This window comes from Temnothorax curvispinosus, unplaced genomic scaffold, assembly GCF_003070985.1.
Source record: "Temnothorax curvispinosus isolate PA1 unplaced genomic scaffold, ASM307098v1 QBEX01009580.1, whole genome shotgun sequence".
NCBI classification, from domain to species: domain Eukaryota; kingdom Metazoa; phylum Arthropoda; class Insecta; order Hymenoptera; family Formicidae; genus Temnothorax; species Temnothorax curvispinosus.
The window spans coordinates 343,350-366,212 of record NW_020219360.1 but is presented as its reverse complement, the minus strand read 5'-3'; the positions used below and the strand labels follow the sequence as shown (position 1 = coordinate 366,212).

At 40.8% G+C, this 22,863-nt stretch overlaps 2 protein-coding genes and 1 non-coding gene across 11 annotated transcripts in view; 2 read left to right on the top strand and 1 right to left on the bottom strand.

Annotated features, from left to right (window-relative positions):
• Window positions 1-993: 993 nt before the first annotated feature.
• LOC112459174 (protein embryonic gonad-like) lies at window positions 994-13,476 on the bottom strand. The gene is made up of 3 exons (XM_025023175.1): window positions 12,728-13,476; window positions 6,379-6,456; window positions 994-2,971 (listed from the first exon to the last, which is right to left on the bottom strand). Exons 2-3 carry the CDS (start codon window positions 6,454-6,456, stop codon window positions 1,811-1,813), a joined length of 1,239 nt encoding a protein of 412 aa, XP_024878943.1. The 5' UTR covers window positions 12,728-13,476; the 3' UTR covers window positions 994-1,810.
• Window positions 13,477-16,998: 3,522 nt separating this feature from the next.
• LOC112459177 overlaps window positions 16,999-22,863 on the top strand; it is an 86,784-nt gene continuing 80,919 nt past the window's right edge. For 7 of the 9 annotated variants that reach the window (XM_025023184.1, XM_025023180.1, XM_025023183.1 and 4 more), the window contains exon 1: window positions 18,919-19,201. In XM_025023184.1, the coding sequence (XP_024878952.1) occupies window positions 19,040-19,201 (162 nt within the window). In that variant the 5' untranslated portion in view covers window positions 18,919-19,039. Of the gene's footprint in view, window positions 17,170-18,918; window positions 19,202-22,863 lie in introns of those variants that run through there. The other 2 variants (XR_003041279.1, XR_003041278.1) reach the window with 1 other exon arrangement.
• Window positions 17,691-17,762, top strand: Trnap-cgg. Its single transcript has one exon. It is a non-coding gene; the product is annotated as a tRNA-Pro (tRNA).

Sequence of the window (22,863 nt, the reverse complement as noted above, 5' to 3'; positions counted from 1 at the left end):
AGAATTTTAGAAAATTATTGTATTTAGAAAAATTGTCAGCAAACAATACAATAAGTTTTTAAAATTATACACTTTGAAATTATTTCTTTTATAATTTACTAATAATTTTTTAATTAAATGTAATTATTTTTTGCCAAGTCTATTAAATTACGCGAATGGAATACAATTTTATTTTCTTACATATCAGATATCTCAGAGATCAAAGATTTTGATCTATTTCGAAGTTTTTATTTTTTCTTCGCTGTTTGCTTGCGGGTACTCCAAACCAAGATTCATCATACATAAGCAATCGATAACCATCAGAAGTGTAATGAAACTTATTCATTATTAATTTGCTTTTTTGATCAGCTCCTTTATCTTGGGTATTTGATGAACATCTGTTTGTCTATGAAAACATTCTAATAATAAAATATAATTGATATACATTTTAGTAATTTTACTAAATCACGAGATATGCCTATAACTAATCGTATACTTAGTTCGTATACGTTGTACATATAGATGTATGTACAACAGTTTGTGTATGTCAACTTACTTTCCAACTGAACAACATTTAATGACTTTTTTTTACTAAAATGTTCTCGCTACTTTTTAACTCCACTTTTTTCAATACTATATTTCCAAGGTTCGGTATATGTTAGAAATAATTGAATCAACTTAGAAAGTTAAAAAGATTATAGAATGATGATATCAAAGAACATTAAAATTCGCTATTGAACATATTGAGAAAAAACGTGCTCCTCCATATAATTCTTATATAGAAGAAGAAAGTCATGCGAGGGAGAGAAAAGATATATATATCAAATAGCAGCTTTGGTCTTTTTACGTGTATTGAAATAAAAAAGTTTAGTCAGTATTCATTATATAATTAACCACAAATTTCTATATAAATACATATACTATATATAATCAAATATATATAATAATATATAATAATAATATATTATTATATTAAATAATAATATATATGTATCCATAAATATATTCATATATATATATTTATTTATTGTATATATATGTGTATATGTATATGATATAGAAATTTGTGAACTAGGATTTCCTTTAAAAGATATAACTAAAATTTTCTATTAAACTGGAACAGTCATTCTTTAAAGCTGTTTCTCTTGGTTTGCTTGCTTTAAATTTCAGTATTATACGTATAGAATTAAGTGAAATTCTCTCTCTCTCTCTGTCTCTCTCTCTCTCGCTAACAGAAATATAAATACCGACGCAAATGCCTCAGCAATGTAAACTATTTTATTTCGTTACTTAAAGATTTAATCGACATAAACAAAACTTTTCCTAGTTCGTTATCTATCGAATGTATCGAAATATAATTTTCGTTGTTAGCGCACAATAACGATAGCGCTCGATTATATAAAACTAGAGAAGGACCGTGAAGAAGATCACAAAAATTTGACCATTTCTAGTCTCAAACGGCACAAATTCGATTTTCTCAAAAGCTAATCCATATAGATTATTCCGCAACTTGATCTCGTGCATATAAACGACAGGACAATTACGCGACGTGAAAGCTATTCGTGTACACGGAACCTTGTAATAAGAGAATATTGTGATTAAAAACATTCTTTTTTTCCCTTGCACTATTCGTGTAAAGTTAAAAATGATATTATTATAAAATATCCCCGTTTTTTTTTTAATAAAATAAAACTGAGAAACTGTACGTGAGTAAATTTAAATAAAGCGTGATACACTTTGTCCCAATAGGGATATAGGTGTATTAAAAAAGAAAGAAGAACATCGTCATTTCATCTTAATCGTTCTTGTCCTTTCGAATTATAGTCAGATCTTAGGATCTTGTCGTTAAATCTATCGGTTTCTTCGCAACCGAGTTTTCTGCATCGCTGACGTTATCTATCTCATCGTCTGTCTCGTTCTGCAAATGATCACTAACGGGTGTGGTCGCGCCGGTTTTCATAGAGAGATCTATTGGATCGTCCTGCGGTGGTAGGCAGGCGACTTCCCGTTCCGGACTACACTCGGCTGAGTTATCTCCGGAAAGTCGTATTTTCTTCCGCGGTCTCTCCGACGTTTGCTCACTCTTTAGGACCATATCCAGGCAAAAACGGTCGTTATTGTTATTTTTCTCGTAAGAGTCTTTGTCGTCGTTTGACGACGTTGAGATTCTCAACGCGGTCGTCGTAGCCGCGGTTGTTGTCATGGTCGACGTCGTGGCGGTCGTGGGCTCGTCATTCTCATCGCTCGTAGTCACCGGCGAACGTTGCAGTATGCTGGATGGATGACTCGCCATGAGGGGATGTGATGGTGATGCGCTGTGCGTCGGATACATGTAGGGCGAAAACATGGCGAGATTGGGTGGCGGGAGGAAGGTTGACTGCAGGAACGACATATTGCTAAGTGGGAAGCTTAATGTAGGCAGGCTCAGAGCGGCCAAATCAACTGGCAAGTGCGAAAGCGGTCGAATACTATGATGCCCGGCGAAGGCCGCTCTCCTTTCGGAGACATCGACGGAGCTGTCGCTATTGTGGGACTCAGGCGAGCTTATGTTGGGCGAGTTGGAGGTCTTGTAGTCGTCCGCGCTCATCATCAAGGCTTCGTCCCTGCCATGATTGCCATGGATGCCGTGGATAGGCGAGGTCGCCGGATTACGTTGCTGTTGCGACAATTGATGCGACATGAGAATAGCCGGTTGGTAGTGTTGCTGCTGATGCTGTTGACGCTGCTGCAACTGCTGTTGCTGTTGCATCTGTTGCTCCAACTGCTGCTGCTGCTGCTCTTGGGTCTGCTGCTGTTGCAATAGACAGTGAATTTTGAACCAGTTCGATCGGCGACCGTATCGCGAGCCGGACTTGGACATCCCGACGTGCAGACATTTTCTCAGGCGGCAAGATTTGCATGCGGTGCGGTTCTTCTTATTTATCACGCACTTGCCGTCGTTCTTGCAGTCGGCGATGCTGCTCAAGTTGTTGTACGACCGTCCGAAGAAAGACTGTAACAAGAATCATGATCGAGCCAATTAGTACTAATGTACTGCATATATGAAATGAAATTTGCTCACGTGCGTTAAAAATTAATATACCGAGAGGTCGAGTTGACGCGACATGCGATGCTAAAGAAGCATGAATTACGTTTGAGGATATGCGCGAATAAATCATTTTCTAGTAAAGAATTTAATTAGTGTTATACGCGAAAATTAAAGATTTACTTATATATTATAAAATATAAAGTCTTAGGGAATTAAGTATCTTATATAAGTATATATACTTATCACATATCTATATAACAAGAAAGAACGAAAGTACGTATATATATTGTATTCCGAGGATAGTTCTTTTTACAGCATTGTTAAATTTCGAAACTTTAAAAATTTCCAAGAATATTAAAAGCTTGAAATATATATTCCTTGCCTTTCACAGATCCACGTTTGCAATTTTAGGATTAACTTTCATACGTTTTTTTTTTATAAGTTTGTGATGTTTGTTAAAAAATAATATCAGTTGTGCCGTCGATTCGTCATCGACGGTATCTTGAAATCATCATGCAAGCCACGTCCCAGCAAAGACGACGAGAAGAGACGAAAGGCTTGTGGAAATTATCGGCGCGACACTGCAACAAACGGCATTGTAACACTTGTAACAAGTACAACGCCGGAGTCGTTAACGTGTAACCGTACACTCTCGTTGTCTCATTCATGGTGTACGAGCGGGGGAGAAGGGATATGAGCGGGGTCGATGGTCGGAGGCGCGTGCGGCCTGCTGTTCTCGTGCTAATTGCCCAAATGGTGCAATTCTACGTGATTCCGACACTGCGCTCGTTGCTTTCGTTACCGGAGATGGGGAACAACGACCCCCCCCACTCGGTCGTCAAGATTTCTTTCTCTTTGTTTCTCTCTTTTTGCATAGAGGGAAACACGTAAAAAATTATCGCTCTAAATATCTCGGTCGTATAATGAATGGCGTGGTTTCAATGGCGTGGTTTTAAGATAGAATCTCCGACAGCACAAGGCAGGATCTTACTAAATCTTCACGTGAAGAAAATACATTTTACAGAATAACATTCTCGAATACATGACATTTTTAATATTTAATTTTGTGCAAAATATTAAACGATTTTAAACGTATATCGCCATTGCGAGCTGTCGCTTTTTATAGGCAGGTCGTTGCGAGACAGTTTCGGCTCGCCTCGCTTGGATTGATGGCTAGAATTTCCCAATCGTCGCGGTTTATATGTCGCTCGGCGCACAGCAGGCTCTGTCACATCGCCTGCGAATCGGTGAGCGTTTAAAGGGACGCGCGCACGCGGCCGCGTTGTCCACTTTCGCTTTTTCTGCCCGTACGCACGCCATATTATTAATCGTTTCTGGTTCGTTTGTCCTGGAAACGAGCTCTTCCTGCGGCCTGGTGGTCCCGATGCGCGCATTGCCGAGACCTATGGGCCGGCATCGCGTTCCACTTATTTTCGCCGTCGCCGTCGTCGTCGATGTCGTCGTCGTCGCGCTTGTCCTCCACCTTCTTGCCGGGGCGAGACGCTTACGCGAGGAAGAAAAGGAACGCGCGACGCTTCAGAAGCGATGACACAATTGAGAAAATGCTACCGTTATTACTGGTCCCTCTTTCCCCGGGCCCCGGCCGTGCGGCCGTGCGTCCCCATCGTCCGTCGCGCACGCTGAAGTTATGCAAACGGTCCTACTTGGAAGCCACGCTATGCTCGTTTCGTGGCATCACGTTTGGACAGTTATTAGGTCTTCGGGAAACTCGTTTAGTACGTTTGCGAGGTAGGAAACAAAGGATTTTGGAAACTGGAGTGGTACGTTTTTATTACTACGGTTAAATTCGAGAAGGGACTTGAAGAACAACGGTTATCATGCTAACGAGCGAAAGTTCATTATTATTCAAAATAAAAAAAACTTGTCTCTTTTATATCTCCCTTTACGTTCTGCCTCTTTTGTCTTTCCCAGTGAGCGCTCGACTACGATGTTTGTAATTCCACATTTAAGACTTTAATTATACAAACGTTAAAAGCTTATTATTCAAACAGGAAAAGGGAGCAGGACCCGGGCGCACGCGAGAGATTCCTTCCTTTCCGTTCCGATCGCCGGGCCGCCTCGAGACGCCGTTTCCGGCGCTTCGCACTTGTCCGCCACAATTGTTTCCGCCCTAGTTCACGGTTACGTCAGCACGACATTGTTTCGTTTCGTTATTTTCGTTTTCAGGCCCATCGTAGCATGTCAGCTCTCCCTCCTCCGCGCGGTCCCGCGGCCCTTCCCCGCCACCGTTCTCGTTTTTCTCGCTCTTCGAGCGCTTCACGCTTCGAGCGAGCGGCTTTTTCAACGCTGATGTGGCCGCGGGGATCGGATCGGTTTGTAGCGTTCTGAATCGCGGGCGCGGGCGAATCGCTGCTTTCGGACCACTTCGGACCAGGTTGACACGCATGCCTGACCGAACGTTTAACCTCGGCCACGGAGCGGCTCGTGAAAGCGATCGCTCGCTTGCGGCTCGTGGATCGTGGATCTTTGCGAAACCGCGGGAAAGAGTGTCGCCCTGGCGGCGCGGCGCGGCTCTCCGAGAAAGAGCGCGGCGAGGAAAACTTAGCTATTAGAGCGATGGATCAGGAGCGAGGTTCTCTCCTCTCGATCGCGGACGCACTTTTCGATGGTTTAGGCGAGACCGATCTCCTTCACGTCCGCTGCCTCTCGGTAGAACGATTCTTCGGAACGCGAGTCTCCCTTTGCGATATTTCGAGCGTGCAACGCGAAGTACAAGATACAAGTTCGAATTCGATCTTATGTCATCACTTTTGTTTCATCCAATTTGCATGTACTTTCCAATCTCGATGATGTACGGTAATTACGTAGGTATTAAGTATGTAGAATGTAGCAGTGTTAGACAAGATAATAGAAAGCTTTTTATCATCGAGAATCCCCAGTAAACGTCAAGTAACGTACGTGTTACATTATATTTGCATTGTTGAGCAAGAAATTGTAACTTGCATGTAAGTGCATTTAGTGTTACTTGGTGTTTACTGGAGATTCTCGATGATAAAAAGCTTTCTATTATCTTGTCTAACACTGCTACATTCTACATACTTAATACCTACGTAATTACCGTACATCATCGAGAATCTCCAGTAAACACCAAGTAACACTAAATGCACTTACATGCAAGTTACAATTTCTTGCTCAACAATGCAAATATAATGTAACACGTACGTTACTTGACGTTTACTGGGTCATAATAAAAGCGAGAAAACGAGTTTAAATTTAAGTAAAGATCAAGAAAATTCGCGTTATATATAATGGTTCCGTTAATCGGTTTTCAATTTTGCGCAGCGCAATTGTGCCGTAAAAAAGAAAAAAAGAAAGAGACAGAAAGAGATAAAAAATTAAACAAAACTCACCTTGCAACCCTCGCAGGTGAATGCACCGAAGTGGAAGCCAGCCGCTGGTTCACCGCACACTTTGCACTGTTGGTTCATCTGCAATAGAAGACAATCGATTTCTGAATGCGTTAACGAACTGGCGGTGTACAAATGAATTACTCTGCACTTTACAATGTGAGAATATTACTTTGGTGATTAAATCGGAGAAAAATGTTCTGTGTGTGTTGAAAGATATTCGGAAAAATTTCGTCGTTCAGATAATATCATTCTTCTTCTTAGTCGTTTCTCTCTGATGACTGAGCATCGTGACCTCCATAGTCAGTTAACATGTCTACAATGTGAATATCATTCTAAACATCTAATTATTTATTTATTCCCTTACCTCGTTGCCTCATAAATAGCAAATAAAAGACTGATTGTTATTGACACAAATTATAACCGCGACCTTCCTAACGTATTGTGTGTTGTTCTGCTTTCCAGACTTTTTTAAAACATATAAAAGTTAATTTTCTTAAAAGATGCTAAATATTTTTCGCCAATATCTATATATGCGTATGAAATAGCTAAAATGATCAATTAATGATATAAACGAGATAATTGTATAATAATTAAATTTACTACTAGATTATTGTTTTCGCGATATTAAAAGATTAACACCTGAAATTTTTTCAAGCGTCTTTGCTCCGCGCGTTTAAACGATTTATTTAATCGTTTAATATTTCTACGCTTAGTTTCTGATCTTACACTGAGAAAAAAAATTGTTAATCCCAAAACATTAACTAAACATTAGTTGTTTCAACAATTATTTAGTTTCTTTAATCAAGAATTAATTAATTTAACTAATGTTTAGTTAACTAACTAAAATGTTTAGTTGAACGTATCGGACTAAATATTTCTTGGGATTAATAAATTTTTTTTCTCAGTGTCGAAACTAACGGACTGTGTTAGATATATCGAAATTATTGTGCATTTGCGACAACAGAAAATGATCGTGCGACGCTTCTTCTAACAAATCGCTTCCTACGCGACGGAAACGAAAAGTAGATCAAACGCCGGCGATATCTTTGACAAGTCGACGATGCAATCTTTATCGTGCGCCTACACCGATCGAGCGCACGATTGGGTAAGAGAAGAAGCGCGTTGCATAATGCGCCGCTTTGCAGTGCAGCGCGAGCGCGAATCGCTGGATCGTGGCAAAGCGGTGCGTGTTACGTTCAACGAGCGGAAAACTCTTGCGCGCTTGCTTTTTTTTCTCTCGGCTGTCTCTGTCTCTCTCTCTTTCTTTCTTTTTCTTTCTCTCGCACCCGTGGCTTTCAAGTTCCTCGCCGACTCCTTTCGCCTTCTTTGGCCGATCGTCCAGAAAACGGACCGTGGCTCCGCGGTCTCGTTTTCACACCTCGTCGCACTTATTTCACGCCATGATCCCTTGCACAATGTGCATTTGCGTAGGCCAGCGGAACGATACCGTGATCGGAAACGGACGGGATACGGGATGGACCCCTGCCGTAACGTTTCTCGGCGTGACTCTTCCTTTTTTTATTTATATATGGGTTCTTCCTCTTTTTGACCGTTCGCGACATGTTTCCGACATTCCTCGAATTCTTCTCTACCAAAATGTGTCTGGCGATCACGAATATGGGACAATAGGAGGTGACCTAGATGCTTTGCCGCGGTCCGAGGGCATAACCGTACCCTACCTCCAGCGACTTTCATACGTGACAGACTGACGCTAAATGGGAAAGTAAATTTCAACTAATGGAAAAGACATCTATGTTGTTTGATCAACGGAGTCTCTCCTGACCTACACCCAACAGTCGTTGACACTTACCATTTGCGGAGATGACGCCGTTTCTGCCGCGGTGTACCTGCGCGGCTCGCGCTTGCAATTCCGTGTTTGTGTTTTTTTTTGCCCCACCTGCATTCGTACACTTCCGTCGCGTCACGCAACAATCACCGCCATTTCACCCCAGTGCTTCGCGGTGGTAATCTGTTTGATGTATAGGACTATTTTACGCTTGATAATTTATTCCGTATTATTTCGAGTCGCGTTCAGGGCGCAAATATCTCTTCTTACGTGATCGTTCTGTCGCCACAGTTTACGATATTTTTCTAACGTCGTCGAAAAACCGGCGGTATCCGTGTCGCGGCTTGCTCGGTGACGCTCGACGGCCGACAAAACCCAACGACATCGCCGAGCATTTCTCAATTGTGGTCAGATTATTCGGTATGATCTTATTAGCGACAGCCTCAAGGCTTCTCATTTTCTAAGCCTAATTGCTCGGATTTTTCGTAGATAAGAGCTGAATGACATTCGCCTGACGATGAACAGATATGATCCAACCGCGCGCCTGATCAATGGCAACCTGTGTTGATTAGAGGTGTGCATCCGGTAACAGGTAAGTCTCACTTGGTGATTCCTATGCACGGCAGTGCGTTCCGTGTCGATGCAATTGCGATGTTTAAATGATATTGTTGTCGTGCCGAGGTGTCGCAACATAGCACAACACAATGTCGCCAGATAAAATCAAACGAGGTTAACGGATTAGATTCCGCATAGAAATGGAAGAAATTATCAAATATAAATAATCACATATACTATAAAAATTAAAAATATCAAATTATAAGTTATATAATTAATCAATTATTAATTCTCGTATTTTCCCTTTTTAATATATATTTACTTTGTAACATTATTTATTATTTTATGTTATTTACTTATAATGTTCCTAAACATAACTTTAAAAGGATTTTTAAGATGATGATATGTGGCTATCAAGTGCATTTACGTAGAACTAAATAATTTTTATTAGAAATATTTAAAGACAACGATTAAAAAAATCACCGTAAATAGGCAAGGTAAATCAAACGACGTTCTGGTTTTACCCAGGCGAATAATAAAAGCTATCTCTCGCTTCGCGAGAATTATTCGTTGTAATCGGGAACTTTACAATTACGTCCAACGATAAGTGGTTGCCGCACACTTGTTATGCCGATCTCTGGTCGCCGCGGTCGGTGCATTATAAATAGCTGATTCACGGCTTGGTAATCGTAATAGCCCGCGCGACTCCGCACGCGGGATTAAAAATTGCAAGCTATTATCGTGTGTTCCCTTCTTTTTAATTTCCGGGCGATCTTACGTTTCCTCACAGCAACGAGAGAGAGCTTGACTGCTGTCCTTTTTACGCTAACCGTAACAAGACGTTATCGCGACAACATCCGAACACGAGAATACAAATCTGATCTTTGGCAATATAAACCATCTGGAAATCTTCGGTTCGTCGCCGAGCGACGGCGGCGGTCCATTTTTGCGGGCATAAAGATGCTCTATAACGAGTGCTCGTTTCTCATCGACATATGGCGACAAAACTCGACGCGTATTATCGCCACGGGCGGATCGCGACGACGATGATCATCGTCGAGATCGTCGGGGACCGCCATGAGGCCTGACCTTGTGAATTGCGTGCAATTGTTGTGCCAAACAGGCACCGGCTCGCCGTGAGAATCGTAACGTACTCCCGCGCAAAATCTCTGCCCGGCGATCATTGATATGATGACTGCGAGGTGAGCATTTGTCATGGTGCTTACAAAGCGATCGATCGTCGTGTAATTTCTGCGAATCGCGCGCCGCGTTTGTTCTCCTTTCCCATGCTGACCTTCTCAACCACCCGCTATATCTTTCATCACGAAAAAAAAAGACTCTCCCGTCGAAGAGTAGAGTTCACTTTTAACCTTGATACGAGATTCCTTTAGGCGCGCAGCATCATTTGAAAATTTAATCTAAATTTAATCGAAATCGTAATTTAATTAAGGCGCAAAAGAATAGACACGCAAAAATGAGAAAAAAAAACTGCTTAAGCGGAAATAATATCACATAGTATAATTAAGAAAAGCCAAATATACGAGCAAATAACAGATGCTATAGTTAAATGAGCTATAGTATATTGTTAGAGTAGACAAAGGTAATGTTTCTATTCTAGGTTAATAAACTATAGCTATTATTTAACGGTAACATTTTTTTCATTTGCTCGTATTTGGCCCTTTGAGTTTTCTTTGTTTTCACGGATAGCGAGCGCTTACTTATTTAGATATTTATTACATAATGTAATTTTACATTTTCACGTTAAGCTAAATGTTGAACCTTAATAAATTGAGTAAACAGAATTTCTCACGATTTCAATAATTATTACGATTGTAATTCCGGAGCACGTGACAACAGAGTCGCACAAGAATGTGCACTAAAAAAGAAATAAAACTGTAATCAGCCAGTCTATATGCTCTGCATCTCGCAGTGAAGGTAATGGTGTCGATATCTTCAGACTTCAGAATCACGGAAGAAGACAGAAGTGGACTACACAATTTCAGGGATTTCCAGAGGCAACTGTTTGGGAAAAAAAAAACAAAAACAAAAAAAAAAAACAAAAAAAAACGAAAACCATAATCGGAAAAAAGGAAAAAGAGGAAAAAAATAAAGGAAAAAAAGGATAGATACAATAATGAGAAAAAACTGTTTAAGTAGAAATAGTATCTATTATATAATATAATTAATAAAAGTCAAAGGGCCAAATACACACTAAGAAAAAAACTTTCTGCATTTTAGTAAATATTAGTTTGCATACAACTGTGACTTCATTTATTAAAATACAAAAAATTTTTCTTTTTATTAGTATACTTTTTCTCAGTGCACACGAGCAAATAAAAGGTATTAAATTAATTTTTTGTTCTAGAGTAGACAAAGGCAATATGTAAACGGTTTTATGTTATCATCAATACTTAGATTTCGTTCTATTTGACTGATTTGACTAAAGTACAGAAGTAGATTTAATAAATCGAATTATCTATATTTTTCTACGCAAAAAGAGATTTTTTCCCATCAAGTTAATAAATAGTGGAGAATAATCGAAAACACGCGATTTCTGCATTAATTTATAATTTTCTTTGTGTCGAAACTATGACATGTGTGGAAAAGTGGCAAGGTTAAAAACATTAAAAATGTTAAGAAAATGAAATATATATAAAGCTCTTTCTAAAGAGTTCGCAACAATGGCTAAAGGTTTTAATTGGCTTCTAACTCTTACGGTAAGACATCTGCCCTATACTTTAAGTCTATTTTTTTAAGAAGAAAGTAACCGTTCCTTTGAAAAGAATAAAAAACGTGCGGGATCGGGTACAGGCGTGTCTTCTCGTTGTATTCTTTCCATAAAAAAATATTTTTGCTTCATCCTTTCTTTCTCATAAAAAGAGTAAAAAACTTTGCCATTTCGCATTCTTTCCGAACATAGAGAAATTTTATGAGAAAGGGGACCAGGGGCAAGGATTTTTTTACGACTACTTTTTCCGGCTTACTTTTAATTAACGTCAAGATGTGCGCTAAAAAATATAGGTTGCGATTTTTTGTCGGTCACACATAAATGCGCTTTCTTCTTTCTTTTTTGTTAAACTGTGGAAAGATTCATGTCGATATCAGAGCGTTGTGTGGATCGAAGCTGCCTGGCGGCGGCCGACGGGCGGTTCTTCTCGCTATCGCTCGATACTACCGTTTGAGAGATCGATCGTTTGCGCATCTATTCGCCCAAATTAACTGACGATCTCGACTGGGCGGATCTATCAACGCGGCGATCGATCGTCCCGCGGGGAAGCGACTCCGCGGCATCGCGCAACCTCATCTCGGCGAAACGCTGATGGCTCCAGTTTGCGAAGAGCAACTTCCGTTCTTTCGAAACGATGCGGCACGGCGTTCCGCAGCGCGCGTTTCTGCCAATCGGCCTTCGCATTGCGCGCGACGCAACGCAACGCAACGCACCACGGCGCTATTTCCGATTCTATTGTCGTAACCGGGGCCCTCGATCGAATGCGCGGACGATTCGTCGCGGCGTGATGCCGCGAATAAATTCTACGGTTTACGAAGACGAGCGCGCGGGTCGGCGACGCACGCGCGTCCATCAGGCCTGACGAGCCGCGACCGAAAACTCATCGTGATGCCTAATCCGCGACGAACCGATTCCGTGGCGGATTCTCATCGCTCTCGCGTATTTCGATCGCGCTCGCCGTTTCCGAGGCATGACGCGGAATTACACGGGTCGATATCATTAAGACTGCATCAAATACGATTCCCGGGCACAAGCGCGTCTAGTAAATTAGTTATCGCACTGAACACATAACGTGGAAAGTTAACTGGATGTACCCTTGTGCTAAGCTGAATGACGTCGCGATAATCCAAATGTATTTTTTCTGTCATTAAACTATAAAGAACGATTTCAAAAATAATGAGATGTCATTAAAAACTTTGATAGACGTTGCGTTTCAATATTATTTCCGGCGCACACAAATCCTTAATTTAACGACTAGAGTATCAAGAAATATTACGTACTTTTGTCGTTACGATGAATTAACGTTGTGCAGATATGTAAACAGCATTCGGCAGCGACTCGATTTTAGATGAAGCATTCCATTGTATCACAACCTTTCCGAGGCTATGTCTCTCGAGACACTACTCGCCCTCTTATAAGATATTGAATTCTGCAAGATTTTGTTCATTGTCCAGCTGGCTGCAGGTAGAGGGAAGATGGCACAAAATTGCAGTCACACTTAGAAAACAATTTTCACTAGAATGTATGCGTTAAAAAAAAAAGTCTCTCGTCACAATAAACTTAATAACTCCAGTCATGCACTATTCGACAGTCGAAACTGATGTCTCCGAAAAATAATCACTTTTCTTTTTCGCGGGCAGTTCCAGAATTCCGTCATGAATTCCGGATTAGCCGAAATGTCTGTATCTTCGGACTCGCGCCTCGTCGCGACTGTCTTCGCGCAACAGGTCGCGAACCGACCGATGGCGTACGCGATGGCAAGTCCCCGCGATTGGCGAGACCGGATAACGGAAGAAGATGAAGACTCTTGACGCGCCGATGACCGTTAGGTGAATGACTTTGGTAGGCGAGGGTGTCCACATCGATTCTTGAATCGGCCCCCACCTCTGCACGTTTATTTTCCGTGGTCCCACTTCGACTGCCTGATCGGTTCTCCGCTCGCTCGCTCGCTCGTTTTGCCGCGCGGATCGGCTCGGGTCGCTCGTGCGCTCTCGTAAGTATACCTCGAATGGGCCTTATGGGCATACTGTGCGACGGATCAGCGGAGAAGCGTGCACGGTCTAACCGAGTGGTACAGGTGGGTTGTGGGTCCTGTCAGACTGCCCTGGTGGGGATTCTGCTGGGGGACCGGATAATCCTTCTACAATGTACGGTGGGGGTACGAGGGAGGGGCTTCACTCGGTTACCCTCTCTTCTCGTCTTTTCCTACTCCTTTCTTTGCGTTACCCCTCCTATCCTTTTTCAGTATATCTATGATGCACAGGCACTTGTAGACTTTTAAAGTTTGCGATATCGACAAGCCTTGCTTTTTGCTCTCTTCCTTGTGGGGAAGATCCATTTTATGATTCTTTTTATGGATTATAATTTTTCGGTCAAGGAGAAAGACTGATGCTTAAAATCAGAAGATATGAAAAGCACAAACAAGAAAATGTTACATATGAAGCGGATTTAGAATGTTTATATGTTGTGGAAAGAAAAATTCCATTTTTGTGTGAATAATAATATAACAATAAATACTAAGAAAATTGCTACAAATTACTTTATCAAAACCAGGTGTTTTGTAACCGTCGTTAGAGTTAATTGGTTCCTTCTATGGTATAGGAAGGTAGACCTTAAAGTCTCTAATCTTTCTTTTGAAAGTAACTGAAGCTTACGATGTTAGATAAAAAAGGGGACCCAGTTAAATATCCTAATTTTTCGATATACGTTATTACGTTCCACGATTAGTCTTAAAAAAAAGATCTACTTTTGTTTTCATCGCGATTAATGCCTTTTTTCCCCTGCGATGGCCTAATGTCGTCGAATTAGGGTCATTTTCGTGACTTTCTTCGAATAAGCAACGTGGGAAAGTCCCGTGGCTCCGGCGGCGATGGCGACGACAACGATACGTACGCTTCGCTTCTGTATCAAGGGAACGATTTACGGCAGTTCGTTTTACGTAATGGTTCGCTATTTAGAATGTGACATTTAATGCGAGACGTCGATCCTCGGCGTTGTGCGTCGAAACGATTGCGTTACACGTGGCGCGACATTACACCGTTCCACGATTCGACCAGAACGGGTACATACACATGACGCATTTGTACGTACGTACATACGCGTGTAACGAGATGACTCTCAAGACACGTCCTTGGAGGGACGACCGTGACGGCATGTTGGATCTCGGGCTCGTGCTTGATGGCCGATTAAATTCAGTGCTTGTAACGAACCGGTGCGGCGATCACGCTCGTTCGCTCGCCGAGATTTTCCCTCGTGCGTGCATGCTTAAATAGCGCCGCTTTCCTTCGGCATGCGTGCCGAGCGACATTTCGAGCGCGTGAAACCAAAATTCGCTCTTGCTCGCACGAAAATTTCACCGTCGCGTCGCAGGAGAAACACGCGAAATTCTCTCGACGATAATTCAACCGCGTCTGCGACGTGTGAACGACGATATCGAATCTAGCGTTAACTAATCAGATCTAAATGTAAAACGATATAATAAATTTGCACGAATCGAAGCGATATTGTGGACTTGATCAGTAATTATAGTAACCCAGATCGGTAAATACTCTTCATACATGACGTGCGGCTTTTTCTCTTTGTTGTACAATTATTGAACTTTATTGTCACCGATATAACAGATGTTTTATCGATATAGAATATAGGTTTTGATATTTTGATATAGTTATGACTGTTCTCTAAGAAAAGACTGATCTGAATCTAAAAAGATCACATTCTTTTCAACATCTCTGAACGCTAAATGGTTTTGTACAGTCACCCTTTCTCAATGACAGTGGAACTTTATGGCATAGTCGGCCCTTTGAGGTTTTAATCTCCTAAAGATACCTGCTGAGTTTCTAAAAAATATACTCACTATCTTTTGTCCTCTGAGCAGAAATAGACAATCTATATAGGACATTGAATATTTTCAAATGATTAATAGTTTTATCTACTGGATGTACGAATAACTCAAATAACTATCTATCATATATAATAATGAATAATTAAGAAAATATTGTTTATTGTTATGTGGAAGATAAAGTGAAGGCAGGCGACAAGATAAAAAATGATAAAAATGACGACAACATACATAATACTTGATGTTATTAATTAATACCGATACCAATTAAAGATTAGATGAATTTTTTAAGATCACGGAATTTATTTTTACAAATACTGTGCATTCTTTCGTATTGTTTTATTAATGGATTCTAGAGTTAATCTATAATTTCCGACCAGAAATAGAGACAATAAAAAATAACAGTTGGACTTTATTATTGTATCGAAATAATCCGGAATGTTATAAAGCGATAAAGCGGTAAAGTCGTCGATTTGTCATTAATCAATATTTCGTCCTTTTATGATTGAAGAGCGGTCAGTATTAAATACGCGTTTACAAATACGCGCACCATTCATGAAATGCAGCTACGGAAATGGGCCGCATTCATAAAAAAACTTCTTTTTTATTCTTAAGGTAGTTCTCCGGTCCTTGTACTAGAGAAAATCGATTTTCTATAGATTTTCTTGAAACTGTGAATATACGTTAATTTAGGTGTGCTTTATGCGTGCATGGTATAAACTTCTTACTTTAGTACCTCTTGCGATATAAAAATCGAGATACTGAGCCTCCAAAGTTTCAATTTTTACCAAAATTTAGTAAAAGTTGAAACTTTGAGGATCAGTATCTTGATTTTTTATACCGCAAAAGGTACTGAAGTTTATACCATGCATAAAGCACACCTAAATTAACGTATATTCACAGTTTCAAGAAAATCTATAGAAAATCGATTTTCTCTAGTACAAAGACCAGCTACCTTAAGTCACATTTGTTTAACATTTGTTTAGACTAATCCTTTTATAGAGATAAATTGACGTGTAGAATCCTTTCGTCAGAAAGAATTTTTTCACGAGTTTTCTTTCTTTTTACCTGTGAATAGAAAAGATTTTGTTCTGCAGATAAATGTACCGTGTCACTCGCTGTGTTTTGGGTTATTATATAGAGACTATATAGAGTATCGGATTTTAGCGAAGGATTTCATTATTCTTTCTTATCCTTTTTATCCCATTATTACGCGCTCCCCTTTCGGAGGCGGGGTTATCCCCAAAGGGACGACTGTTTGTTTCTCTAGCCGCCGGCTGAAAATTTGCCTCACGAAGCCCTCGTTTGCGTTTAACATAAGACTCGGACGAAACGGGTACATAAAGAATATATTTCCCGCTTGCCTCTTTCCTTTCTTCCTCTTTCTTTTTTATTTCTTTTTTTTTTTTGGTTCTTACACGAACGCGGATCCCGCAATTACGCTCGCGCGATGAAAAGTAATTGCGCACAACCCACGCTTCGTGACCTTTCCTCCTCAACTTTGTTGTAGGCCACATGCATTCCTGAAAACGCGCCGGTTATTCTACGATGGAACGATGCGCGGAGGTCGAAGGCGAATAGCACGCAACGCGAATCAACCGCCCCGGCTACAGATGGCGCCACGGGCCCCGGCGACGCCGCTCCGTGCTCCGTCGCCTCCGTCTCTTCGATTCCTCTCGTCCTCTCCCGCCATTTCGCCATCCCCGTCGCCTCTCGTTATCACGATCAATCCCGCGCGCGTTTTATGTCCGTCCAGGGCTTGTAAGTGATACAGTTTCTTTAATCAGTTTTCTTCGTCGCTACTCCACTTCGTCGTTTGTGTGTCTGTGTAGATGACCGAAGAATAAGGAAAACGATGAAAAGCGGCGATAACTTGCGTTGCATGTAAGTACGCTGCAGAAATATTTTCATTTCTTACGATATCGCGTTGTCAACTTACATAACCATTAGTAATTTGAGATTCGCAAGAAAAAGGTTTTACAGAAAGTAATTCGAGAACACATGGATGAACAGCGGGATAAAATATTGAATATTCGAACTTGATTCGAACTGATTGGGCTAATTATAGTCGAAAATATTATGATGGAAAAATGGATTACGTATTCTCTTTTTGTTAAAGTGTACGTCCTCGACTAGTTACTTTTGATCAAATTTCTAATCTAACAATAAAGTTCATTACAATTAAACGCGTCTCGAAGACACAATTCGAAGATGTACAACGTTTATTTCCGTTTCTTGCGAGATAAGCGCAAATCCGAATGCACACGAGCGTGACTGGACTTGTGCGGCAGGTGGAACGTTAATCACATATATTTCATACAATCGTGTTGTAAGATCGCTAATTAGTTTAGCATAACATTACAGCTGTTGCACTAGTGTTTTTATACGAGGGAACGTACCGAAGCGGCTCGTTGGTCTAGGGGTATGATTCTCGCTTCGGGTGCGAGAGGTCCCGGGTTCAAATCCCGGACGAGCCCGTGGTGCGTTTATTTTTTTTTTTTTTGCTTTTTTTCCGCTGAAATCATTAAGTAACGAGGACCTCGTGACGCCGTCTGTAATTTATCGTAATTTATCAAATTTCTCGGGCGTCGAATTTTAAATCGTACTTTTGCTCAACATATCTAGTCGGTCTCTCTGTCTATAACGAGATATCGAACCGCTACTCTTTCACTTTCGATTTCTTATTTACGCGCGCCGTGACGTCGTTAATTATACGCTACTCATCAACGTCAATTAATTCGTTATCTACGCGACACGCGAGATAAAAAGAGATATCTCGAGAACGAAGTCCCTTACGGCGCGGCGTGTCGTGTTGCGTAAACGCGCGTTGGTCGCCTCATGCGAGGTAGACAATTAACGTACGGTCTCGAGGGGTATAACGTCTTTTTTTTTTAGTGCAACGAGGGCTGTAATCCGTGAGAATTATATCTCATTAACGACTCGGGTTTATATCAGGATACAAGCGCGCCTCATTGTAGATGACCACGCGGTGCCCTCTAATTCGAACGGTCTCTTTGATGTTCTAATGCGTTTCTAAAGACAGAGTTTCTGTTTGGCGGATAACGGGACATCCACCTGATTGCTCTCTTAGGGATTCATCAATAAAATAGTGCTAAATTCTTCGCTTATGGTCTTAACCCAGTAAATTATAACCTTTGTGATAAATTTACAAAATATGTTACAGGCGAAAATACAAATATATTATAATCTATTATTTTATACTTTTTAATAAAAATATTTTTAAAACGTGGAAAAAAATTAGCTACCGTAGAAAATCTAGTAAAATATGGACAACTAACATTTTTTTGCTGCGAGAGCTATATTTTAGCAATAGTAGCAAAACCTTTTTGCCATGTTTTACGACTCCCTTTTTTCCCGTGAATTACACATCTTACATCTTTATACTATAGATCTTACGTTAAACTACAAGCGCTATGAAATATGAATGCTGTTTTGGTCGGATCTTCGCGCAATTGGATACGCAACGTCGAAAATGCATTCGAGTTTCGACGATGAACTCATTTATGCTGACTAAACCTAAATCCCACAGTTGGTGAACGTTAAATATGCCGCATCATATCACGCAGTTGAAAGCGGTGCGCAAAGACACGCGATATTGAAGAACCTTGACGGAAAAGGATTCTCTTGCTTCGGCAGAGATTATCGCGAGTGTGGCGAGAACGATACGCATGTGATCCGCGGCGTGATCGATTGCCGGCCCGTGAACGATGACGCGGCTTCTAAATTCATCGAAATGCCCGTTGCCACTTGGCTCGCCTTAATCGTGTGTCAGACGTGGTTGTGGGATAATCAACGCCCCGAGTGTAGCGCGAGCGGCGACAATTATTCCTTTCTCCAACGTGTAGTGACGGAAACGAACGTGTCACGTTTCCGAAAGTCGTTTGATCGGCCCCCGGTAAGTAAGATTCTCGCTCGAGATGCGGCGCTTTATAAACGAAGGCCACGCGGGGAACGATTATAAATGTCAATCCGTGGCCCGGTCTTCTCGCGCGGCGGCTTTTCTCTCGGCAACGGTGATAAATATGAAAAATCGGACCTATACGTCGGAATACCGAATCAGCGTGGAATTGAAATTTTGCAACATTGAAGCGAGCCTCGGGCGCGATTTATCGCGATAATAAATTCTGCCGGATAATATACGCAGGCGAATACGCGTTTGTGGGCTTTCGCAAGATCGGAGGGGCGCATCGTGATCGTAAACTCCGGTTATTTAAATCTCCGGTCCGCTACCGTGCACGTATACCTGGACACGTCCAAAGTCGTGTGGAGCCGCTCGTGGAGGAAAATATATTTGAAACGTGACAATTTATACGAGAAGCGACATCCGCTGGCGTGTTGGAAATGGAGCCTGGACCATTAATATTTCTTTTTTTTTTATTTGTTACGAATATGTAGGTATGCGATATAATGTGTGGGTTTTTTTGACATATTATTACGCGATCGTTCTTCTTTATTTTGCCTTGGCTCCTTTATTGGATTCTTGAACGCAAATCAACTGCTATAGGTCGGCATAATTAACCTTCAGAAATGTTAAATAATGTATCATATTAATTTTATATTGGAGTTTGTTGTATTTTGTTTTTGCTTCTATATTATTTATTTATTTCATTTATTTTTTGCAATTTCAAGAGTATATATTCTCTCGCATACACAGATCTGTCCTCTCGGATGTCTCGAAGCCATCACTATCTTGGACGATTCATAGATCGTCTGTAGAGCTATACAATCGCGGCTAATTCGGAGCAAAAGTTTCGACATTTGACAGGCTGTCTCGGTATATATAAAAGGCATATATAAAAAAAATTAAAGAAAAAATTGAGTTGTGCATAATGGTGAGGTCACACGATATAAACGGAGTCATCTCGATTGCTTGTAAAAGCGAATGTTTCGGCAAAAATGTGTTCGCGCAATCGTGCCCACGTGGAGAAAGATGTGATCTTTTGAACTATAAGTCCTTTCATCGACAGCCAAAGGCACCATGCGAGGTGCTTGAATGCGCTTCTATTCTCTACTCTTTTCTTCTTTGTCGCTTTTTGCTCGACGAAGGGGGTGGGAGAAAGAGACCGCGATTAAGTAATAGGTAATTAATAGAGGCACCGTTTTATCCCGATTTTTTACCGCATGCTCGCGCAGTAATTATAGCCCTACGTCATATACTCCCCCCCCTCTCTCGCACTCCTTCACTCGAATGTGTTTGTAATCTCGCACGCATCGCGCGTACGACAGGGTCGCCCGTAAAAATCTGAACGTGCAATTAGGGCTAAGTCGTTAATTTATTTTTCTCTATGTGTGGGCTAACGCATGTGGGCTTTTGACCGGTCCGTGAAATTATTGTCCGATACATTACTGAAATGTGAGCGACAGCAATCTCAACAATAGGATCATTTTTTACGCGAGTGCAAGTTGTTCCAATTTCCATATTGCTATTAAGATATTGAAAAAATAGAAAAGAAAAAATTTACTGGTAGTGAATTAATTACAATTAATTAAAATTATATAAGTAGAAAGGGCTGTAAGGGTCACAACGCGGATCCAGGTGCGTTTAAATATAAATGTGATTTATTCCTCGATTTACAAAAATCCAAACGTTTCGGCTCCTGTCCGAGCCATCCTCAGTGGTATAATATTAACATCAAAAATATATTCTCCTTTAACATGGTGAGTTTACTGTTTCAATTTGACAGAAACTTAGTGAGACTAAAAGGTCCAAATCTGTAACGTAATTAAGAGTTACATTCTTGTCTTAAATTAAAATTTTAGAAAAACTCACCAGTTAGTCTGGAGAAAAAATACATCGCAGTCAAACCGAATAATAAGAAAATAAGGCAAAGAGAATGATCCGTGCAGAGCGATCTGTAAGACCTACGAGATCCCATCGACACGACACACAACGAAAGACTGATTCGGTAAACGCACGCAGATAAACGTCTTATAACAAACTTGAAAACGTGTAGGTCATAAAGTAATAAATAATATACGGTGGTCGACGATAAATACAAAGGTATATAGTCAGTGATGTCTAAAGTCAAATTTTGTACAAATAAATATAAAACGTCGGTCAACAGATAAAAATAAATTTATGTGACTTACAGATAAGAAAGAATACCATAAAATCTACTCATGCATTGTGCTTAGTGAAGTCGAGTGACTGAATACAACTTACCGTTTCGAATCTCTTATTATTTTATTCGGCGAGAAAACAAATTTTTGGGATTTGAAAAAATTTACTTTGAGCACTTAAAATCAAACTTTCTGTCACTGAGAGAGAAAAATGGTTGACACGCAAATGCCATTCCGTTGGTACCTAGAGGACACTAAGAAACATCTGTGATTGATATTACAGGTTTCTAGCAGCAAGCATTTTAAAGTTAGGCCCGCGACAAAATTTCAGCAGTGTCACGAATAGCCCCGGTCTCCCCTATAAATAGCGCTTTAAAAATCATTAAATCAGTGAACGAGAGGGATCTTACATAATATTTGGTATGTCTAAAGCTATTTTTTGACTTGATTAACATACAATTTTGTAAACAACTGTAAGCAACTGTTATTTTGTATGATAATAAGCTGCCACTGGTGAACTTGCGTGTTGCGTAGTAGACGAGCGATCGATTCCGGATGCCTCCAGTATGGCGCGGACCTCGGGGTTAAACGTCCGATGTATCTCAAAGCGTCAAGGGGGCGAGTCGTCGAAGGCATGTCGTAATAGGTGTATACGACACGCGGCGCGACCAACCGGCCAGTTTCGTGATTTACGCAAAGTAATCCCATTACAGGTCGCGTCGCTCGTTAACGTCATACGCGCGGCTCCACAGAGCTGGACACGGTGCTGGAAGACGCGCGAATTACGCTTGTAAGCGGGTAATGAACGTCTCGATAAAATTCTAGTAAAGGGTGCTGCTAGAAGAATGCGAGAACTACTCAGGCCAGGATTCATTCCATCTTTTAGTGCACTTTACTCGAATCTTTTTGCAAGTATTGAAATGGCGCTTTTATCTTTAGTAATTATACAGAATACCCCGGATTTTTAACAATATATTCTACTTTAATTTAATTAGATAATTAAATTAGATGACGGCTTTGTATCAATCTTTATCTAATCTCTTTGAAATTATCTAGCGTAGAAGGTCTCGAAAGTTTAGGCGATGGTTATCATGGAGCAATGATGTCGCGGTCAAAGGGAGAACGATCGTCTCCGTCGGGGAGGTTAATATCTAGTCAGGCATCCGGGAAAACAAAGTGAAAGGAGCACCATCCTTCGACGGTGCATACACCGTATGCGCCGACATTCATTCTACGATGCGCACAGTTATATGGCCTATGAATCACGGAGCGGAGACGCTCACGTTAAGCCGGGAGTTAATTGAAACTTTTATTCGTAATTACGTATTTTTCTCTATCTTTAATACACACACACGTCGCGTCTCACCCGCATATTAATTCACCCTCGAGACACCTGGGAGACACAGAGAGAAAGAGAGAGAGAGAGAGAGAGAAAGAGAAAGAGAGAGAAAGAGAGAGAGAGAGAGAGAGAGAGAGAGAGAGAGAGAGAGAGAGAGA

What these genes read in the sequence shown, in the direction of transcription:
- LOC112459174 (XM_025023175.1), bottom strand. Translation starts at nt 6,456, where the DNA reads ATGAACCAACAGTGCAAAGTGTGCGGTGAACCAGCGGCTGGCTTCCAC. An exon ending in TCACCTGCGAGGGTTGCAAG is followed by an intron (nt 2,972 to 6,378) that starts GTGAGTTTTGTT and finishes TTCTTGTTACAG; the next exon opens with TCTTTCTTCGGACGGTCGTA.